General features: G+C 30.4%; 1 protein-coding gene across 1 annotated transcript in view; it reads left to right on the top strand.

Annotated features, from left to right (window-relative positions):
- LOC143224057 (syntaxin-binding protein 5-like) overlaps positions 1–23,839 on the top strand; it is a 57,762-nt gene that overhangs the window by 482 nt on the left and 33,441 nt on the right. Inside the window, exons 2-6 of the mRNA XM_076452520.1 lie at positions 462–668; positions 6,548–6,658; positions 17,891–18,048; positions 18,754–18,842; positions 19,179–19,294. Coding sequence (XP_076308635.1) covers positions 462–668; positions 6,548–6,658; positions 17,891–18,048; positions 18,754–18,842; positions 19,179–19,294 — 681 coding nt within the window. The remainder of the gene's footprint in view (positions 1–461; positions 669–6,547; positions 6,659–17,890; positions 18,049–18,753; positions 18,843–19,178; positions 19,295–23,839) is intronic.

Genomic DNA, 23,839 nt, shown 5'->3' with positions numbered 1-23,839 from the left:
AATGACAGTTTATATTTGTGTTATTGTGCAGGAAGATAAATTCATGTTTTTGCCGCTTAGAATATGTATAATTAATTTTTCCTTTTAAAAAGTAGAGTACATTTAATTTCTTTATTATATAGCATTGATGTTTTTGTTGATCAAAATCAAACTCATACTGTGTGTGTGTGTGTGTGTGCATAACCCAAACTTAGACATTGAGAAGAGTGAGTTAGATCATTATTAAAAGATTTCTCTTAACTTAGGTTTATACAGAAAATGTGAATAAGGAACACCTAAATAATTCCAGATATTTCATCCTGTTGTGTGATGAGCTGTATAAACTAGAATAGATGTACCATCATATTTGAATTTTGTATCTTCTAATGCTTTGCTATAGAAATTGTGGTTATCATTCTAGGATTTATATAATGTTTCTTAAGTTCTAATACTTTGTCTAAAGTGATTATCATTTGTTTTAGTTTCCCCTTCAGTTTTTGTACAAATTGAAGTCTTCCAAAATTTTTGAACAACCAAAGACAGAAAATACAGATTATCAGGAAGATGAGCCATTTGCTATTGAACAAATTTTTCTTTGTTCAGAGAGCAGAATTCTCTGTATAGCTGGAGCAAGCTCTCATGTTGTTATGTTCACTTTCAACCAACAAGAAACTGACTGTCAAGTTACAGTAAGCAACTTATTTCTGTTAAGACTGCAACTAATTCATGCACTTGTTTTTTGTTTTTGTTGAAACTTCAAAAACATCTATTATCTTTTCCTGTTAAAGTTACTGGAATATATTTTGATTTACAGTAAGATTTGTTATTGTTTATTTTCAATAATTTAGGTTTGATCTTTTCTGTTATCATTTTTCCTTTCTTTTAGGAAAATGTCCATCTTGAATTAAAAATAACTTGTTTAAAAATTACCTAGTATGTCTAGCATTATCTTTTAAGCCATTATCTTAAATCACAAATGGTAAATCTTATGTCACAAAGTAAAAATTAGCTTTGGAGAATTTGAACTAGAAATTTCATTTATTTTTATCTGAACTTCTAGACAATAATTAAACCTAACTGTGCAATTTTATATGCAAAAACGGCTCGTTTGGGCTGAGAAAACACTTTACATAGAAGAGCGAACAACGTTTCGACCTTCTTCGGTCATCGTCAGGTTCACAAAGAAAGAGGTAACTGACCGGAAGCTGACCACATGTTTGAAAGGGGTTGTGTAACTGTGTGTCGAAATGTAGAGGGCGGTATTAGATGTTTGAATATATAATTTTATTTATTATATTAATATAGGTATAAAGGCGTTCCTTTATATTGGTTTATTTTGGGTTTAAGTTGTTGTATAAGTAAGGCTTCTTTAATTTTACGTTTGTTTATGTTTGTTTCTTTATTTAGTATTTGAGTGTTTTCTATGGTTATGTTGTGTTTATTTGACTTGCAGTGTTCAAAACGTGTGAAGGTGACTTTTTATGTTCTTTGAATCTGGTTTCCATTTTTCTACTTGTTTCTCCAATATAGAAGTCGTGGCAGTTATCACATTGTATTTTATAAATAATGTTGGTGTGGTGTTTGTCAGTGTAGTTTTTACATAGTATAGACCTCAGTTTGTGCCGGGTTTTTGAATAAATTTGGTATTAATTGAATGTCATATTTTGTTACTAATTTTTGCCAAATGTTGGTTATTTGTTTGCTGATGTCGGAATATATGGTATACAGCAGTATATGGTTTAAGTGGTTTTGATTCGTGAGCTGTATTTACTTTAGTTGGTTGATTTTGCTTTCTGTCTAGGTGTGTGCGATAATGTTTTCTCACGGTTTGTGGAGAAACTTATTGATGTTGGTGAAGTATTGTTTTATTTTGTCTAATTCATCGCCTTTATCTTACGAGCATGTTTTATGGCTGTGTTTATTTGGTTTCTTCAGTATGTTGAGTTTTGTTTTGTTTCATGTGCTGAGTCCCAAGGAATGTATAGTCCAGTATGGGTGATTTTTCGGTGGATTTCTGTTTGAAATTGTGTATCAGTTCTTGTAATTTTGAGGTGAAAAATGATATTTGATTGTTTTCTTCCTGTTCACATGAAGATGATGTTGGGATATAGAGTTAAGTGATTGAAAAAATTAAGTATGTGTTCTGTATATTGAACGCAACAACAGCTCATCTACCATATCTATACCAGTATAGTAGTGGATGTAATGCCAAAATTGCTGTGTTTCAACTTGTGTCATAAAAATATTGGCTAGAACTGGTGATACTGGGTTGCTTTACGCGTTATATAGTTTAGTGGTGAACATGAAGAGCGTCGCGGAAAGTTTTGAGTGGTAGCATCGGGGAATTTCTATAATTGTTAGGTCCGACACAGAGTTCAGCTTGCAGGCTTCAGTGGTTGGACCTTCTGTGAGGGATGAAGACGAAACCGTCCATGGCTTTATGATTGTTTGAATGATTAGACCTGAAATTAGAGTCGTCTGATAGAGCCGGCTGACGTTATGCGGGAATGCCATGCCATTATTTCAGGTTAGGTTAAGAGCTTCATATGGACATTATTGGTCGTAATGGACAATCTGGTTTATGAGGTGTGGGTGACGTCGCATTATTTTCACGTGAGGTAGGATACACAGGTAGTGAGAATGTGTTGGCCTTTTCATTTCTAGTAGTACCAGCCGCATGATTCTTTGTTGATTGCGTATGGTTTTAAATTTGTTAGGTGATAGATGTTCATTTTTGGATGTCATTACCATTCATTATGACCATAGCCTTACGTTTTCTGTTTTAGCTTTTTATGTTTTTTGTTTGTTTTAGGTTTTTGATGCAATTAATGTCATTTAAGGTTATTATGTTGATGGTTTTGTGAAAATTTTTGAAAAATGTTTAAGATGTTGTTTTTAGGTGTTTCTGGAAATATATAATTTGTATTTTATGTTGGGAAGTTAGTAAGTTGTCAATGACGTCTTTTTCCATTGGTTGTTTTTTGTTGAAAGTTGTGAAGCCTTTCTGTAAAGTATGTTCTGCCTTTCTATGAGTTTGATTTTCTATGAGACATTGCAGCTAGGTTGAGTCCTTGTTAAGTAGATTAAACACAGACTAGATACATCTACTTAACAAAGGACTCAACTCGCTTATAGCACCTAGGCACATTCCAAACCATAGAAATCAAAACATGTTTAGAAGACCTAGCCAGGAGACTTGTGATACTTTCTACAGAGAACAAAACAAGGAAACAACCAAAACAAACCAACAGAAAGAAGACAACTTAGATAATTTTATTGACATCCAACAGCCAACCTTCCCAGGTAAAATTACAAATTTATATTTTCCAGAAACACCTAAAAAACAACATCTTAAACGATTTTTTTCAAAGAATTTTCTCACAAAACCATCAACATAATTTCACAAAACAGAAAACTGAAAACAACCTTACAAAAAATAGACATTAATTGCATAAAAACCTAAAACAAGACAAAACATAAAAATTTAAAAGCAGATAAAGGTAACGCTTATAGTCATAATGAACACGAATGAATACATCCAAAAATGAATAACATCCTATCAGACACGAACAAATTTAAACCTATACACACAAATCCAACAAAGACACACGAGACGCAACTGAACAAGTTACTACTACAAATGAAAAAAAGCCAACACAATTTCACAAACACTTTATTCCTACCCACGTGAAAACCGACTCACGCGACACCACAAATATACGGCATCCCCTAAACCTCATAAACCAGATTGTCCATTACGCACCAATAATGTCCACATATGAATCGCTTAATTACAACCTTGGTAAATACATAGCATGGGCATTCTCCAAATATGTAACATCAGCCAGCTCATTTATCAAAGACTCTTTTAATTTCAAGTCTAATCTAAATCAACTTAATCATAAAGCCTTAATGGCCAGTTTCGATGTTATATCCCTCTTTACAGAAGTTCCAACCACTGAAGCCTGCAAGATAGCCTTAGAACTCTATATCCCAGACCCTAACCCAACTATAGAAATTCCCAGTAACCAGTTAGCAACCCTCATAGAATTCACCACGATAAAGACAAACTTCATGTTCAACAACCAAAACTATATACAAACAAACGGCCTAAGCATGGGCAACCCAGTATCACCAGTTCTAGCCAATATTTTTATGACACAAGTTGAAACACAAGCAATTAACACAGCATTACATCCACCACTATACTGGTATAGATATGTAGATGACACGGTTATGGATTCAAATCTACAGAACACATACTTAATTTTTTCAATCACATTAACTCTATACATCCCAACATCAACTTCACATGTGAACAGGAAGAAAACAATCAAATATCATTTCTTAACCTCAAAATTACAAGAACTGATACACAATTTCAAACAGAAATCCACCAAAAAATCACCCATACTGGACTATACATTCCTTGGGACTCAGCACATGAAACAAAACAAAAACTCAACATACTAAGAAACCAAATAAACACAGCCATAAAACTATGCTCACCAGATAAAATTAACGATGAATTAGACAAAATAAAACAATACTTCACCAACATCAATAAGTTTCCTCCACAAACCGTAGAAAACATTATACGCACACACCTAGACAGAAAGCAAAATCAACCAACTAAAGTAAATACAGCTCACGAATCAAAAAACCACGAAAACCATATACTGCTGTATACCATATATTCCCCGACATCAGCAAACAAATAACCAACATTTGGCAAAAATTAGTAACAAAATATGACATTCCAATTAATACCAAATTTATTCAAAACCCGCACAAAACTGAGGTCTATACTATGTAAAAACTACACTGACAAACACCACACCAACATTATTTATAAAATACAATGTGATAACTGCCACGAATTTCTATATTGAGAAACAAGTAGAAAATGGAAACCAGATTCAAAGAACATAAAAAGTCACCTTCACACGCTGAACACTGCAAGTCAAATAAACACAACATAACCATAGAAAACACTCAAATACTAAATAAAGAAACAAACATAAACAAACGTAAAATTAAAGAAGCCTTACTTATACAACAACTTAAACCCAAAATAAACCAATATAAAGGAACGCCTTTATACCTATATTAATATAATAAATAAAATTATATATTCAAACATCTAATACCGCTTCTCTACATTTCACACACAGTTACACAACCCCTTTCAAACATGTGGTCAGCTTCCGTCAGTTACCTCTTTCTTTGTGAACCTGACGATGACCGAAGAAGGTCAAACGTTGTTCGCTCTTCTATGTAAAGTGTTTTCTCAGCCCAAACGAGCCGTTTTTGCATATAAATTTCTCAACAAGTGGGTTTCTCGTCATCACTGATAACTGTGCAATTATAACTCATTCCCAAATGCTCTAACCATGCCCTCTTTAATAAATAAATCTAAAATTGTCCCTCCAAGATAATATACGAATTTATTGTAATTTAAATTACAGTAGAATGTGATTCCAGTGTAGCTTTAATAGAGACAACAAACAACCATACAAAAGCTTCAACCTGAATCGCTGAAACATAAATGTAGCTTTAATGTATAACAAAAAAAGACTATAATAATAATAATAATAATAATAATCTTAATGAAAGAAATACACAAGTTATCAAAGCGACTGACAGTAACTGGACCTTCAGTAGCCACATAAGTAATCGTAATGCAGTTTTAATTGAAAAACAGAATAAAAACTCACTGTAGCTTTAATAGAAGGAAAAAAACACATTTATGTAACTTGATAAAATAAATAAAAAAGACAATAGTGTGAAGGAATTAAAATAACATTTTTAGCTATTCACAAAAGTGAACTTTTCCTGATGTTTTACCAACATTTCTCTTGTATGAAATACATTATTTTAAACAAAAAATGGATCAGAAGATATTTTTGTGGGAGTTCAAATTTTCAAGATCGTACCAAAGATTTTGGTTGAGAATCAAAGTCAACATTACATGTGTAATGTGGGCGTAGATAAGTGTACAAAGGACAGCAATTCTGTTTAGAGTAAGAGTCTGTTGAACAATTCTGGGGTTTAAGTTGGTTGTCCAAAGAAGTTTTTGGTTGTCCTGGACAACCATTAAAATTGAGTCCTGGACTGATCATGACTAAGATTAAAACAAGAGAAACGAAACGTATGTTTGACTAACATTTTTCTGATGTTGTAACAAATTTTATAGATCCATTCAATGTTAATACCATTCTTATAAATAAGTTTGTTTTTTTTCTGACAGAATTTAACTGCTTCATGTAAAATTTTGTGTCGGCAAATATTTGCTGTTGCTTTAGCTAATTGTAGCAAATACAACAAATCAAGTAAATTTGCTACTTTTTATTAATTTCAATCTATAAGCTATGATTTTTTCTTTAGTCATACAATTTTTGAATCCGTGCTTTTTGTTCATATTTCTAATTACTATTATTTTCCATGGTTGCTAGTTAAGAGTTATCCTTTGTGCCAGACCTAGGTGATTATGGTAATGTACTCCACATAGTAAAGTTTTAAAAAAATGTGCATTTATGTCAATTATGAACATTCTTCATGATGTCAGGTGCTAGAAATACCCATCGTTTATGAAGTGGATGATGATCCTGAATGTTCTCTTCAGCCAGTGTCTGAACAGGGAACTTATTCTAGTGCCTTTGAAGAGAGTGCCAAACAGGTGAGAGCAGCTATTCATGTCAGGTTGATAAGTAACACATACATATAATATATCTCTGGACTCCACACGGTTATGTTTGTACAATTCATCAATTATCAGGTTGTTAAGTAACACGTACATATAATATATCTCTAGACTCCAGATGGTTTTGTTTGTACAATTCATTAGTTATCAGGATGATAAGTAACACATACATATAATATATCTCTAGACTCCAGATGGTTTTGTTTGTACAATTCATTAGTTATCAGGATGATAAGTAACACATACATATAATATATCTCTAGACTCCAGATGGTTTTGTTTGTACAATTCATTAATTATCAGGATGATAAGTAACACATACATATAATATATCTCTAGACTCCAGATGGTTTTCTTTGTACAATTCATTAATTATCAGGATGATAAGTAACACATACATATAATATATCTCTAGACTCCAGATGGTTTTCTTTGTACAATTCATTAATTATCAGGATGATAAGTAACACATACATATAATTTATCTCTAGACTCCAGATGGTTTTCTTTGTACAATTCGTTAATTATCAGGATGATAAGTAACACATACATATAATATATCTCTGGACTCCACACGGTTATGTTTGTACAATTCATCAATTATCAGGATGATAAGTAACACGTACATATAATATATCTCTAGACTCCAGATGGTTTTCTTTGTACAATTCATTAATTATCAGGATGATAAGTAACACATACATATAATATATCTCTAGACTCCAGATGGTTTTGTTTGTACAATTCATTATAAGTAACACGTATGTATAATATATCTCTTGACTCCACACGGTTATGTTTGTACAATTCATCAATTATCAGGTTGATAAGTAACACGTACGTATAATATATCTCTGAACTCCACACGGTTATGTTTGTACAATTCATCAATTATCAGGTTGATAAGTAACACGTACGTATAATATGTCTCTGGACTCCACACGGTTATGTTTGTACAATTCATCAATTATCAGGTTGATAAGTAACACGTACGTATAATATATCTCTGGACTCCACACGGTTATGTTTGTACAATTCATCAATTATCAGGTTGATAAGTAACACGCACGATAATATATCTCTGGACTCACACGGTTATGTTTGTACAATTCATCAATTATCAGGTTGATAAGTAACACGTACATATAATATATCTCTAAACTCCAGATGGTTTTGTTTGTACAATTTATTAATTAAAAAAATAACACAAAAACATTGCTCCCTTTTATATGTTACAGTTATTTATAAAGTGTATCTTCATATGTCAGTTATTTATAAAGTGTATCTTCATAAGTTAGTTATTTATAAAGTGTTATATCAAACACCCAGTGGAAGTAACTTTTCTCTGTTTACTAACTCTTGTATAGTGTAATGAATAAGCACTATATTTAACACATATGTAAAATCGGCTCGTTTGGGTTGAGAAAATATTTTACGTAGAAGAGTGAACAACTTTTCGACCTTCTTCGGTCATCGTCAGGCTCACAAAGAAAGAAAGAGGTAACTCACTGGAAGCTGACCACATGTTTGAAAGGGGTTGTGTAACTGAATGTTGGAATGTAGAGGGCGGTGTTAGATGTTTGAATATATAATTTTATATTATTTATTATATTTAATATAGGTATAAAGCATGCCCTTTATATTGGTTTATTTTGGGTTTAAGTTGTTGTATAAGTAAGGCTTCTTTAATTTTGCGTTTGTTTATGTTTGTTTCTTTATTTGGTATTTGAGTGTTTTCTATGGTTATGTTATGTTTATTTGACTTGTAGTGTTCGAAAACGTGTGAAGGTGACTTTTTATGTTCTTTGAATCTGGTTTCAATTTTTCTACTTGTTTCTCCAATATAGAACCTGACGATGACTGAAGAAGGTCGAAACGTTGTTCGCTCTTCTATGTAAAATATTTTCTCAACCCAAACGAGCCGTTTTTGCATATAAATTTCTCAACAAGTGGGTTTCTCGACATCACTGAAGATATAACAATAAAAACGATTTTGTAAAACTTGAGCAAGTATTACTTTTTAAAGGGTATATTATTTGTTTATTCAATTGTTCTTTCAACCAAAACACAAAATTTTGAAATGCCGTTTTTGTCATATCTATAATATAATGAAAAAATTCCAAAACTCGAATTTGAGCGCAAGGTTGTGATTCTTCTTAGAAAACGTAGCCTGCTATCTTGTAGGCTTCAGTGGTTGGAACTCTGGTAAAGAGGGAAATAACATCGAAACTGGCCATTAAGGCTTTATGATTAAGTTTGAAAGATTAGACTTGAAATTATAAGAGTCTTTGAATGAGCTGGCTGATGTTACATATTTGGAGAATGCCCATGCAATGTATTTACAAAGATTGTAATTAAACGATTCATATGTGGTCATTATTAATCATAATGGACAATCTCGTTTATGAGGTTTGGGGATGCCGTATATTTGTGGTGTGAGTGAGTTGGTTTTACGTAGGTAGGAATAAAGTGTATGTGAAATTGTGATGGCTTTTCTAATTTTAGAAGTAATTTGTTTAGTTGCATCTTGTGTGTCTTTGTTAGATTTGTGTGTATTGGTTTAAATTTGTTCGTGTCTGATAGGATGTTATTCATTTTCTGGATGTATTCATTTGTGTTCATTTTAACTATAGCGTTACCTTTATCTGCTTTAAAATTTTTATGTTTTTCTCTTGTTTTAGGTATTTACTGGAATTAATATCTCTTTTTTATAAGTTTGTTTTTCAGGTTTCTGTTTTGTGAAATTATGTTGATGGTTTTATGAGAAAATTCTTTGAAAAAATTCGTTTAAGATGTTGTTTTTTGGTGTTTCTGGAAAATATAAATTTTTAATTTGACCTGGAAAGTTTGGCTGTTGGACATCAATAAAATTGTCTCTGTTGTCTTCTTTCTGTTGGTTGTTTTTGATTGTTTTCTTGTTTTTGTTTTCTGTAGAAAGTATCACAAGTCACCTGGCTAGATCTTCTAAACATGTTTTGATTTCCATGGTCGGAATGTACCTAGGTGCTATTGCGAAGTTGATTCCTTTGTTAAGTAGATGTATCTTGTTTGTGTTTAATTGTTGGTCAGATCTGTTAAATTCATGTTGTGCAATTGAAATATGAAAGCTGTAACATGAAAAGAAGTTTGGTTTTTTTCTTTAGCATAAAAATAACTTTCATTAAAACTGACTTGGTTAAGGTATTTGAAAGTAATAGATGAATTTTTTGCTATAAATAATGTATAAAGAAATCTGATTTTTTGTGTACAGTATACTTTATCAGAATCTTGCCAAATTCTGTGAAGATACACTTTGTGCATTCATAGTTATAGTATATATTGTTTAATAGTTACAAGTTTGGTCAAATTACACAAGCCTGAATTTTAAGGCTATACCCTGTGTGCATTGACTTAGGTTAAGAGCATGTGTCACAACTTTTATTAAAGTTCATTCAGAATTCAACTAAACATCTTTTTTATAAATGTATCTCAGTAAATTTGGCATTGTAACATAGTTTGTAAATCAGTTTTAATGTAATATAAATTTTGAATTTAATTTAGAATGGAAATATTTATATAAATCTCAGTCTTCACTTTTTAGAGATCATTTGATGTCTGCTCTGAATTCTTCATTTTAGATGTTTTCTTCACTTACATATGTTTGAAAATGTCCACAAATTGGAAACATGAAGTGTAGATATTAACATGTCAGAATTCTTCACTTACATATGTTTGTAAATGTCCACAAATTAGAAACATAAAGTGTAGATATTAACATGTCAGAATTCTAAATAAGAGTCTCCTGTAGTTTGTGGCATATCAATAAATTTGTTGTGGTCACCGTAGAACCTTATTTCAACACTTATTTATTTTATCAGTAGAACAAGTAGAAAAATAATTGTGTAAACTATATGATCGTTGTAATGTGGTCAGAGGCTGACTTGCAAGCAGCCCGAGTGAAATTTTTGGCTTAGCCGTTGGAGATTCGACTAATACTACCTGCTGTTACATGAAATATTTATTTGAAGTGAGTGAATGGAGCACACAGGTAATAAATCGAGGCTTTACAGTTAAAACAAGGAGACTCAAGACTAAGACTTCCAATAACACTTTTATTTAAGTCATCAAACAGTTAACATTTACACACACACATATGTATGTATTCATGTGTGTGTGTATGTGTATATATAATTTATATTTATTCATGTTTATTACAAGCAACCATTTTAACTCTATTAACATAATGACTGATGTTTAAGAAAAAATAGAATTATAATACGTTCAAAGAGCTTGGGCGAGAAATGCTGTTTCTACTAACAGTAAGAGTAATCTTTTATCCTTTCTCTTTAATGTTCAGATCAGTTGAAGTGTTTGCTTGAGTTTGAAGATATTGTGGCATCTGTTCTAGAACCTTTTATACTATCTGAAGTATAGTGCCATGGTGTCAGCTGACTTCCTGTTTTTAATTTCTCACACTCGTTAATCACCAATAGTTCTTACTGATGTATCATCACATGGTTTCTCTCTTGTTTACGAACTTCTAAGTTTGTTAGTTTCATTTTAGAAACAGTAGTTCATATTGTAGCATTGGTCCACCAAAGTTTTCTTGATCTCAGTGTCCAAATTTGCTTAACCTCGATAGTGTCAGTTTGCTTCAACTCAAACATACAGCAGACAGTTTCTCATCTTTAGTTTATAGCTTGCATAACCCCTTTTAACGTTGATAGTGTCTATCTGTTCTAATCTAAACAATTAGTGGATGTTGTTAGGCAGTTTTCTCTGAATCTCTGTTTTAAGTAACTCCTCTGGTACCCTTGGTAGTGTCAGTTCATCTTATACTTGATATTTGATCATACGGCAACAACTTTCTTAGCATGTTCTTGGAGCTGTCATTGTTCCATAAACATATTTTCTTATACTTCATTTCTTCCTTTTATTAAAGTAATTATTTGAGGCATCTAGATATCTAGTGATGCTTCATTACGGTATATTTATGTTAATTTATTTGGGTAAAAGGCATCCTTTCTCGAGCAAATTTTACTGAGTGGAAACCAAAATCAGTATTAATGAAATTTTTAAAATCTTTTTATAGGTCAGTTAAAAAGCTGGATAAAACTATAGTAGTTTTATGGTATTCTTTGAAAAATACATGAATTTTGTTTGGATAACCAACATGGTGAAAAAACTTAGGGTTAATAAAGATTGGCTTATTAAAAAAACTTAATCCTAAAGTAAGTTTTGAACCCCTTGATTTTATATCTTTAACCAAAGTAAGTAAAATCTCAGAAGTAAGAGCTTGTTTTTTTTAATGAAAAAGTAAATGAAAATTATTTAAATTAGATACATGTAGTTAGATAACTAGATGTAGTTAAATAACGAAACATAAACTTTTATTTTGTTTGAACTCTCCATTTATTACTATTCACTGTAGAGTTATAAAACAATGATATTAAATAAAATAAGGTGTAAACTGTTTTGACCATGATACTATTTATGTTCTATTACATCCTGCAGTCATTTCAGAAAGAGATTTGTCATGTATTTTTTATGGTGTTTGAAAGGTCAGTCATATGGGTCAATTCTACAGTGTTAAGATAGAGAAATTGATAAGGTATGGAAATTTTATTGAAAAAAACTATTCATTCAAGAGGTTCTATGAGTCATTGGACATGAAATATCAAAATATAAAGAGAGAAAAGCATTTTTAATCGTAACATAAAAATTACCTTGCATTCACTGTAGTTAGCTTGAGAGTAACTGAAGTAAACTCAGAAACAAATCTTTAGTAGAAGTACTAAAGTTTATGGTTCCCTTATATAGAACACACTTTTAATATTTATTAAAATATTATAAGATTTTGTGAAACTACAGTAAGTTCATTTAGAATTATAGAATATATTTTAAACATTAGTTTTCCAGTACAGGCTTGGTCCAGTGGACACAGTGTAATAAGTATTTTTTGTTGTAATGTACATTTTGTATACTTCACTGTTGTGTTTTCTTATGATAGTAATGTTGTGGATAATTTTTAATTGTTTATTACTTTATTTTTAGATTATATAAACTAAGCAGAGAATCATAAAACATTTACCATCTAATTGTTATCTTCATTGCTACAATTCTTCTTTAAATACAGAATTTATAGAAACATACAAAATAACTTTAATTACAAACGTAAAAATCTTTAACCCGATAACTACCAGTTACTAAATTTCTATATGTAACTAACACAAGTCATGTTATATTTTATTATAACAACAAAACATATGGAAGAAATTTTTTGAAACCTTGCAAGGATACATTGCTACATTCCTAAATACATGTAGTTTAAGAAACATAAAGCCTGTTACTTTTATATATTTAGTTTATTTGTATTATAACTTTTAATATATTGGAAAATTACAGTAGGAAATGGTATTTATAAGATATGACTACAATATTTATATTTGATCTAGACTAGAACTTCTTACTGTTTTATTATTTTAAAATATCTAAAAACTTTTATGGTTTCTAAAATGCAAATTTTTCTAATTTTTTTAATAATCATTTACTTTCCTTATGGTTTTGAGTAAGATGCAAAACCAAGTATTATAGTTCTAGGTAAGCCTAATAATAAACAAATCTTTTATTTTTACATAGAATTTCATGTTCACCTATGTGCACAGAAAACAGTTTTATTTCAAGTTTGTGATTCATTGCAGCCATACTTTTGTTTACTGGATTGAAAATACTGTGAAGTTAGCAGCATGAACTTCATACATTTACCTTAAACTGTCTCCGTGTTGGTACTCACTTTCATCCAGACCAATGGAGGCACATTTGAACATTACTGTAGATATGATTGTAAGAGAACCTTTCAGAAATTGAATGTTATTTCTTTCAACTTTATCTGAATTCAGGTTTATTTCAACACATGTCCTTGTATGTTGTTTCACTACAGAAACAAAAGCTTAATTACCAATGTTAGTGAAAGTGTGTAATAGCTTAAAATAAAGGCAGTTTTAATACCACCACCTGACTCTAGTTACATGATATTTCCTGTTACAATAGATTACCAAACAATACAAACCATAGATTACAGAGAAAGTCTCCTTACAGCACAAGATTAGTCCAGGTTACATTACTTTTATTATAGGCAAGATTTAGGTTGGAATTTGAGGCTTAAACTCTTCAGTGTGTTAATACCCCAACTGTGATAATGTCACAGCTTCCCCTATATTGAGATGAATATGTTTGTTTTTTGTTTCACAACCAACATATAGGATTTATTGTTGTTGCTTATATTCTGGGTTTTAAATCATTTGAGAAATCTCATAATAAACTTTTATATACCAGTTATACTGTGTTATCCAACAACGAGAACAGAAGTTTAAGTCTTATTACAAAGTAAAGATAGTAAAAAGAAAAAAATATAAATGTCTTACATGATATGTGTTGTACATATAAATCACACAGATTATTCTAAATACTGAACCATATTTTTATTATGAATTAAATATGAGATTATGATAAGTTATTGAACTTAAAACTTTTAATTTAAATGCAAAAGAATATAAAAATCAATTGCGAACTTTAGTTGAAATTACTAAGCCTAATTCACATAAAGACTGTGCACTCGCCACTCTGTATATATTAATCCTAACATTCATGGAATGACTTTCCTAAAAATAATTTATTTTTAGTTAGTTTTTCAATATAATGATTATCATAAATAGATATACAATGTAGCATGATTTAAGCTACTATAGAAAAATAATAATAAAGGCCACATAAATCCCATGCAGTTTTTCCAGAAGCAGATTTTCTAAGGCTTTTATAAAAGTACTATTGACCACTACTAAATGCAGCCTCCACATAAAATGACAGTTACTGTAATAAGCACACCCACATTCATGTTGTAAAATCCAGAGAACAAAGTTTCATCACTTGGTTTACTTATCATCCTATGATTTGTTAAATGTGAAGTATGACAACTGGAATAATATGATACTGAAATTTACACTTTGAACTGGGATTGGCTAAAGGTTTTACAACTGAAATTTAAGACACGAAACACTGTTTTATAAAGAAAACTTACTGGAAAAAGGCTGATACCAATCATTAATGGCAGCAGTGTTGCTAAAGTGTAAGGAAAAGTTTTGTTTTAAATGTTGAACAAATATTTTTTACTTTAGAGGGCAATATGTATAATTCAAACATTTGGGAATTTTGTTTATAAAATTTATTATTTAGTCAGCAATAAACTTTATTATACTTAATCCTGCCAAGATGGGTAAGGTCATAGGACATGGCATCACATTTGCAGATTTACACTTAAAATTTTATTGGACTACTATTTTATGAATGTACATCAATTCATTTTGTATCAAATTGCAGGTTATAATTCAAATTTTAGTATTATACATTAGTTAATTTCTTAGTGTGAAAGTAAATATAAAATATTGCTAGATGTCAGTTTTGTGTGTACGTGTGTTACACTGGTACATCATCTTTTGGGTTTGTCCAGATTACATTTAAAAATGCCCACAATAGTTTACAGTTTCATGTGAGTTATAAACTCATTTCTGATACAGGCAAACTAGAATATAAAATAAGAACCTCTTACCTTTTCTGTTTGTTAAGATATCATGATATTTATTTTGCCCACCATGTCATCATTTAAGAAGACTAATTTATACATGTTTGCCTGTAAGTTTATAAATAATCAAACGTTCTACATTTCCTGTATGTAATTCTGTTAATCATTCTACATTACTTACAGGAGAAAATCTCTTGCATTGTTAGAGAGTTTAAAACTATTATGAGCAACTGTGTATTCTGAACAAAAATTAGATTTTTTTTAAGACCCAAATTCAGCATAGTTAGGAAGCCTGGTAAATTATAGTAGGTTTCTGTGGTATGCGTAAAGTAATTTATAATTTTTTTTGGTATTCAAAAGTGCATATGTAAAGTCTACAAAAATGATTTTTTTTCTACATCCATATGTGATGAGGGTTAAGAGTAGCAAGTACAACTCACAGTGCAAAAACGAACTTCCATTTCAAACTATTGTAGGTGGAAATCATAGTTTTCAGAACATTTTTCTATTTATGTGTGTGTATACACACAAACATACACAACGTATGGTAACTAAAACCTCACTTTATAAAAATATTGGAAACTATGCATTTATTGGTTACCATATAACCATGGTAAGAATGGAAGTAGGATGTTTATAAGCACTTCCACACCAATACCAGCACTATATTCCATCCACCAACTTTATTGGATTGGATATAGTTTTATATAGTTCCATACTATGAATTTTTCTCACTTTTTTATAGTGCCTTAAGCAGTTTTTGTTACAATTACTGCACTGTATAAACAAGCTGATAAATTGTACCCACTGTAGGTATTTGTATGTTAATCAATAAATGTACCTTCCATACTGCATCTTCAATTTCCTGCTCTGAAAACAAAGTTTATTGGATGAGCTCAATTTTTCTAAAATATCATAGAGTAACCATTTTATAATACTTTAGACACTTCTGGTTGTAACTATTATACTGTCAACAAATTTATAATTCCTACCCTACTGTGTTTATAAATAGGAAATGTTCTGAGATTTGCACCACAAAAGGCTTATTTAATATTATCTGTGTCAGTATGTGACAACATATGTTCCTAAATAGGAATAGTGTTTTATTACTTTATTTTCAGGAGGTTTTTACTTCAGCTGCTGACAGTAAAATAAACATAGAAAATAGGTGTAAAAAGATTAGAATAAACTTTCAGAAGATTTACTCTGGAACTTCATTGTCCATACAAAAAAGTACAGACAGTACTAATAATAAAAGTTTGTTCATTATATCTGTTGTTTTGTGGCTATGTAATGTAAAGAACTGAATATTGGCCAATGACACTTCACCTATCCAGTGTACAAGTTTTTCTCATAGTGACTACAAGCACATTCACCTCAACAGTATGTTTGATAGATAATGCCATTCATTTTGTTTCTTCTCATTTTTAAACCGTCTGCTAGTAATAAAATAACTATAGAAAATAAGTGTAAGAATGGGATAAGTATGAACTCTGACCTTTATGCTTTGAAATTTTGTGATCAGCACTAAAAATACAATTTTATTTAGCATTTGTAACTTTTATTTTTGCTATACTTTGGTTAGTTGCCTACAACCTGGAGATCAAATATAATAAATAATACAAGAGATAAAATAAACATGTTTGATATTTAATTACAAGGTGTTCTATTTTTCTTTTGTTTTCCTTATGTGTTATTATAAAAGTAACTAAAATTGAAAAAAAATATAAACTTACTAGGTAAGATAATGAAAGAAAATAATAGAAATTTTCGTGAGATATATATACAAGAAGTTTGTGCATTATGCTATTTGATGTAATGTGAGCTGCATGTGTGCCATTTGATTTTCAACTTAAATTAGGGTATTTTAGTCAGATGTGGTTTATAGGTCAGTAAAACAAAAATGAATAAACACGAAAAGATGTTTGTTGCTACAACATTTAAGCTATTTAGAATAAAAAATTTATGGTTTCCTATAACAATTTGAAGTTATTCTAGAACAAAAAAATGGATAATTTAAATTTATTTACTGATTTTTATGATGGTTACAAGGTGGATCAAATTGACCAACACCACATAGTTAACGTCGATAAAGTAACAGATTAAATATAAAGTTTTATTCAATATATATATATAGATTAAGGAAGAGAAACATGATAATTTTCAGATAAAGAAAAGTATTTTTAATCATAAAATCAAAATTACTTTGTACATTGAATATTCAACACGAGCAAGTCTTTAATTGAAAAAAAACTATGTAATTTGAAAACTTGATATTTTTATATTTTGTGTATGAAAGGCTTGTAACATTTACTATTGTGCAAAATTCTGTAAAACATTCATACATATTAAAAGCTATGTATATATAGTATAATTAATTTCACGGTACTTTTTTGTTATATGGATGACATGTTTCCTACAGTTTTTTTTTTTTTCAACAAGTAAAATTGAATTTTGAAATCACCCTTATAAAGTTTCTGCAACTGGTTTTAAATTATTTGTCAAGCATGTTTACTGAGAGGTTAAGGTGTTCATTTAATCTCTATGGAACATTTTTTAATGTAGCTGAACCAGCAAGTTGATATATTTTGTACATATATGTGTGACTTATTTAAAAAGATCATTAAATAGGATAAAACAACATTATATAGGAGCCAACTGCAGAGTATTATGTGCCATTAAAAGTGAAAAGTAGTTCCCACAAAAGGCATGCAGGGTTTCAAGCAGAGTTAGTGTGTCTTACACCTTGGGTTGATGGAGAGATACCAGGTCATATCACTGCCTTAAGTGTCAACTCTTCCTATGGCTTGTGAGTTTTAAATCATATTTTAACCTTTTCTATTAACTTAGTCATTATTATTTTTTATTAAAATCCTTCTTTTTTTGAAAAGTTATTTTTTTTGTTCATGGCTACCTGAGAAACTTTAGTACAGATACCACAAAGTTATTTTTTTTTGTTCATGGCTACCTGAGAAACTTTAGTACAGATACCACAAAGTTATTTTTTTTGTTCATGGCTACCTGAGAAACTTTAGTACAGATACCACAAAGTTATTTTTTTTGTTCATGGCTACCTGAGAAACTTTAGTACAGATACCACAAAGTTATTTTTTTTTGTTCATGGCTACCTGAGAAACTTTAGTACAGATACCACAAAGTTATTTTTTTTTGTTCATGGCTACCTGAGAAACTTTAGTACAGATACCACAAAGTTATTTTTTTGTTCATGGCTACCTGAGAAACTTTAGTACAGATACCACAAAGTTATTTTTTTTGTTCATGGCTATCTGAGAAACTTTAGTACAGATACCACAAAGTTATTTTTTTTTGTTCATGGCTACCTGAGAAACTTTAGTACAGATACCACAAAGTTATTTTTTTGTTCATGGCTACCTGAGAAACTTTAGTACAGATACCAGAAAAGGAGCATTTGTGTAATGTTTTTAAATAAAACCTTTTTATACAAGCAAAACTTACACGAGAGAATTAGTAAGACAAATAATTCTTTTTATAGAATGGCCTATGGGAATGAATGTGGTTTGGTTGTTGTTGATCTAATCCAGAAAACGTGTTTATTGAACATGGGGACTCCAGACCTTTATGGTGAGTGAGCATTTGTGTTTGTTGAAATATTACGCTTATGTATATAAAACCATTACTCTTGTGGAAAGTTGTAGGTTCTGCATTCTATATGGGAACATATCATAAGCTGCAGTTAAAGTCTGCATGTAAAAATGATTTCATTAATTAAACTACTTGTTATGTACTTAATTGAATGTTTGTGTTTTTATAGATATATAAGTACTATGCATTTCATTGTAGTCAATGAATAATACAGAATATAAGAAATTGAAAGATAATTGTCTGATGTAGCTTTCTCTGTGAAATTTATCTTTTTTAAACGTCAAGTAAGGCACATGAGAAATACTTTCACTACAGGTTCAGCAGACCCATATCGAAGAGTGGCTCGATCACCCAAAAGAAATAACACTGTAGCAGCAACTGACATCAGATCTTTAGAACATGACAGCTGTTGCTCACCTTCACCTGATCAGGTGTGAAAGTTATACTTTTATATGTATATGTGTGTAATAAGTGTGTTTTAACACTTACCAGCTAAGATGCTTTATTGTATAACATTTGTAAACGTTGTCATTAATACTTATTTTTCTTTCACCTTTCATTTACTGTTCATGTACCATGTCTTACTTTTCATTTACTGTTCATGTACCATGTCTTACTTTTCATTTACTGTTCATGTACCATGTCTTACTTTTCATTTACTGTTCATGTACCATGTCTTACTTTTCATTTACTGTTCATGTACCATGTCTTACTTTTCATTTACTGTTCATGTACCATGTCTTACTTTTCATTTACTGTTCATGTACCATGTCTTACTTTTCATTATTTTTGTCTTAATATTTTTTTTATTTAACTAAGTAGCATGAACTTTAGTTTGTCTTGCATGTAATATCTTGATTTTCTGGTTTATGTTTTGCAGTCTGATAACCTTGCAGACACATGTGATTCCCAGCTATCTTTTTCACAGTCTGCTCTTTATCTCTCCTCAGTAAGGTATAATTCCTCTTCTCAGTATGTCATTAATGATAACTCGGAGAGATCTTTACAAGTTCCTGAAAGAAAAGCTGAAAAAGATCATATAAAAGAGTTCTCATGTAAGTCTAATTATATGACAGAAAATCTTAATTACAAACTGTTTAATCAAGATAATTTGGAACAAAAGTTGGGGAAAAACACAAAAAGCCATGAACCTCTGTTAAGGACTAAGTCTCTTCCCTGGGTGGACAAGGTGTTTTTAACTTTACTAATTCTGGTTGTGTACAGAAAAGGAGGTACACATTCAGGCAGAAATCATGTGTTGAATTTGTTGATTTGAATCAAGTGGCAGAAAATAAAGAACATGAAGAACAAAGAAGTTCTCAGGTGAAAAGAAAAAAAAACGTGAAAAAGGACTTAAAACCACACATCTGTCATTCAGATTACTGGCATGATGATGTTGTGGATGATGGCAAAGAAAATGAATGGAAGAAAAGGCAGAAGGAGTCGGTAAAGAGAGAAAAAAAGAAAACCAAACATGTGATTATTGATTTACGTAACGATGCTGAAACTCCCACATTATCCATGATCAAAATATGTGGTAAGTTGAGTTGGAAACTGCTTAAGTGATTTTTGGCAATGTATATGAACATAATTCTGACTTTGTTGCTTCTGGGTTGGCTGCTGTTCAGTTATTGTAGCATTTAATTTTTACTTATATTAGATTGCTCTATTTTGCCACTTTATATCAGCTTGCTTTTGTTTCATTACTGTCTTTGTCTAATCTTTCTTTCTTTACACTGTATGTTCATGTTCTTTAAGTACAGTGGATCAGAGTTTTAAATTTAACAATAATAAAGAGGCATTAATTTCATGTACAAAGTATCAAAATGTTGAAATATACAATTTTATTATATTCACATATCCTTGTAGTGTAGCCATCAGTTATGCACATTTATCTTTTGCTAAAAATATTCAAAATATAAAATGATTAAAAGAAAGCTAGAAAAAGGAAAATTATTAATAACTTGAATTCCTTAAATTGAGTGTTATGTCAGTTTTTCTCCCTGTTAAAGTGTACATAAACTATGAAGTGAAAGTTATTCCTGTTAAGACTTGAATACTATAGAGATAATTAAAAATCTTTTTGTTCTTATAACTTTCACAATATGTAAAAAAAGACTGATTTTCAGAATAATATAAGACCTGCATTTATTAAGGATATTATAATTGTAAAATGCTGAAAAGTTCTATTACTGGCAGGAATGTTAAAACTGCTTACATAAAACAGGTCTAGTACTTTTAATTTTAGAAAAGGTTTGGAGAATTAATATATTAGTATATACTATTTTATCTGTGGTTGATGTAACTTAATAATATACTTTAATTTACCAAATTCAAGTAAAATTTACATATATATGAAGGTCACTAACAAGTGTTAATAGATGACTCTTGTAACAGGAGTTTGTATGTTTCAGAAGTCATATGAAATATTTTTAAAGTTTAAAACAGTTTAATTTGAGCAAATGTATAATGACTTGACTACACATAGAATTTTAACTTTTGGAGGCCATTTATGATGTAGTAATTAGTGTGCCTAGACTGTGGAGCTGAATTTCCATGGCTCAAGCCTTTTACTGTAAGAAAATATTCACTCTCCACTTTAAGGTCATGGGTTCTTTATGAGAGTGATAGTCATATCACACTAGTTCCATCATACAAAAGTTGTCAGTGTCTGTCATTTCAGAATTAGGGATGGCAAGTTGCCTTCTCATAACGTTTTGGAAAATCCAAGCAACAAATCAAACTTGTGAATAATGAGAAAAAAATCTAAGAAATAAGGAACTGTATAAGCCAAGAATACCTTTATAAGTGTACTGTAACTGGTTGTTGGAAGGATTATCTACTCAATCAGTAGATATGTAATGAAGTTCTTGGTCTTGAAACTTACAGAAGTCCTTCCTGTTGCTAAAGGTAGGATAATAAATAAAACATTATCTGGCACATTTTTTCCACATGTGTGTACATTTGTATGAAAGTAATAACCAGTAATTTGTTCTGATATCAAGGGTTTTAACACAGTTTTAACCAAGTTTTAAAAATTAAATTTCTAGAGATTTAAATTTTCAAGAGAGTTTCCTACTATAAGCAACATTAAAATGTTTTTAAGAATTGAATCTCTTATTCAAACTTTTGTTCTTAAAAGAAACTATATAAAACTAATTCTTCTTTTCTTTGAAAGAGTTTTGTTGTTGAAGTTGGTGGTAAGGTAACTTAGGTACCCAAGCAAGAAGAAATGTAAAATTAAGATAACATGATAAACTGCTGTAAGGTAACTTAGGTACCCAAGCAAGAAGAAATGTAAAATTAAGATAACATGATAAACTGCTGTTAGGGAACTTGGGTACCCAAGCAAGAAGAAATGTAAAATTAAGATAACATGATAAACTGCTGTTAGGGAACTTGGGTACCCAAGCAAGAAGAAATGTAAAATTAAGATAACATGATAAACTGCTGTTAGGGAACTTGGGTACCCAAGCAAGAAGAAATGTAAAATTAAGATAACATGATAAACTGCTGTTATGGAACTTGGGTACCCAAGCAAGAAGAAATGTAAAATTAAGATAACATGATAAACTGCTGTTAGGGAACTTGGGTACCCAAGCAAGAAGAAATGTAAAATTAAGATAACATGATAAACTGCTGTTAGGGAACTTCCAGGTACCCAAGCAAGAAGAAATGTAAAATTAAGATAACATGATAAACTGCTGTTAGGGAACTAGGTACCCAAGCAAGATGAAATGTAAAATTAAGATAACATGATAAACTGCTGTAAGGTAACTTAGGTACCCAAGCAAGAAGAAATGTAAAATTAAGATTACATGATAAACTGCTGTAAGGTAACTTAGGTACCCAAGCAAGAAGAAATGTAAAATTAAGATAACATGATAAACTGCTGTTAGGGAACTTGGGTACCCAAGCAAGAAGAAATGTAAAATTAAGATAACATGATAAACTGTTGTTAGGAACTTGGGTACCCAAGCAAGAAGAAATGTAAAATTAAGATAACATGATAAACTGCTGTTAGGGAACTTTCATGGGCCTTCAAAGATTTGCTTTGAAGAGAGGAAGCTAAAATATGGATTTCTTGAAAGAACAAACAATGCAAAATGAGTTTAGAGATATATTAGAAAATTTTAAAACTTTTTTTAAATAACAATTCTTTGCACTTTTCAGCTATATTCCAAAGGTCATGATGGAAGTTGCATGTGGTAATGGCATTCAAAAGTGTTAGGGATATCCCATCTATCATACAACATTTACAAAGCAGATAAGAAACCAGTTAGCAGTCAGGGTAATTTAATTAAGAGTAAAGAGTCGAGTCCCCTCACTTCCTTTCACTATCTGCAGCCAGTTATGAGAAGGTTGTTACCCTTAAAGAGATGTATTATAGTCAAAAGTAGAAATAAAATAGTCAGCCTAAAAATATTTTATTAAATATTACCTAACATCCTTTACCCTTAAAAATTAAAAAAAAATTCCTAAAGTAGAATAATAACTGCTCTCATAATTCTGCTTCAAGCTACTCCCAATTTCTGTCCATTTCTGAAAAGTTCCTCATATGATGCTAAAAGACATTATTACATCATAATTTAAAAGATTTTTAACTGTTTGTAATAACAGTAAGTTCTTTATGGATAATTTTATATTATTCATAATTAAACTAGAAAATAACTGTTATAAATACTGGCAAATTAAAAAATGTATTACTAAGTAAATATTCAGTTAGGATAAAAATATTTTTTGTCACTAGAGGTAGTTAGCTACCTTTTAGCTTTATCATGCTGTACTTGAATAATGTTATGACAAAGAAACAGTATGAACAACCTACAGTACTTAAGGTAGGTTTTGTAATTCTTTTTAAGATCTAGTATAAAATTTGTTGTTTTAAGATTTTGTGTAAAATATGGCACTTTCAATAAAGGGTAGAGGTTGGTAGTTACTTGGAGTAGAATTTTTAGAGTGGATACCATTCTACT

This window comes from Tachypleus tridentatus, chromosome 8 (genome assembly GCF_004210375.1).
Source record: "Tachypleus tridentatus isolate NWPU-2018 chromosome 8, ASM421037v1, whole genome shotgun sequence".
Lineage (NCBI taxonomy): Eukaryota > Metazoa > Arthropoda > Merostomata > Xiphosura > Limulidae > Tachypleus > Tachypleus tridentatus.
Note: the sequence above shows the minus strand (reverse complement) of the source record. Positions and strands in the feature narration are given on the sequence as shown.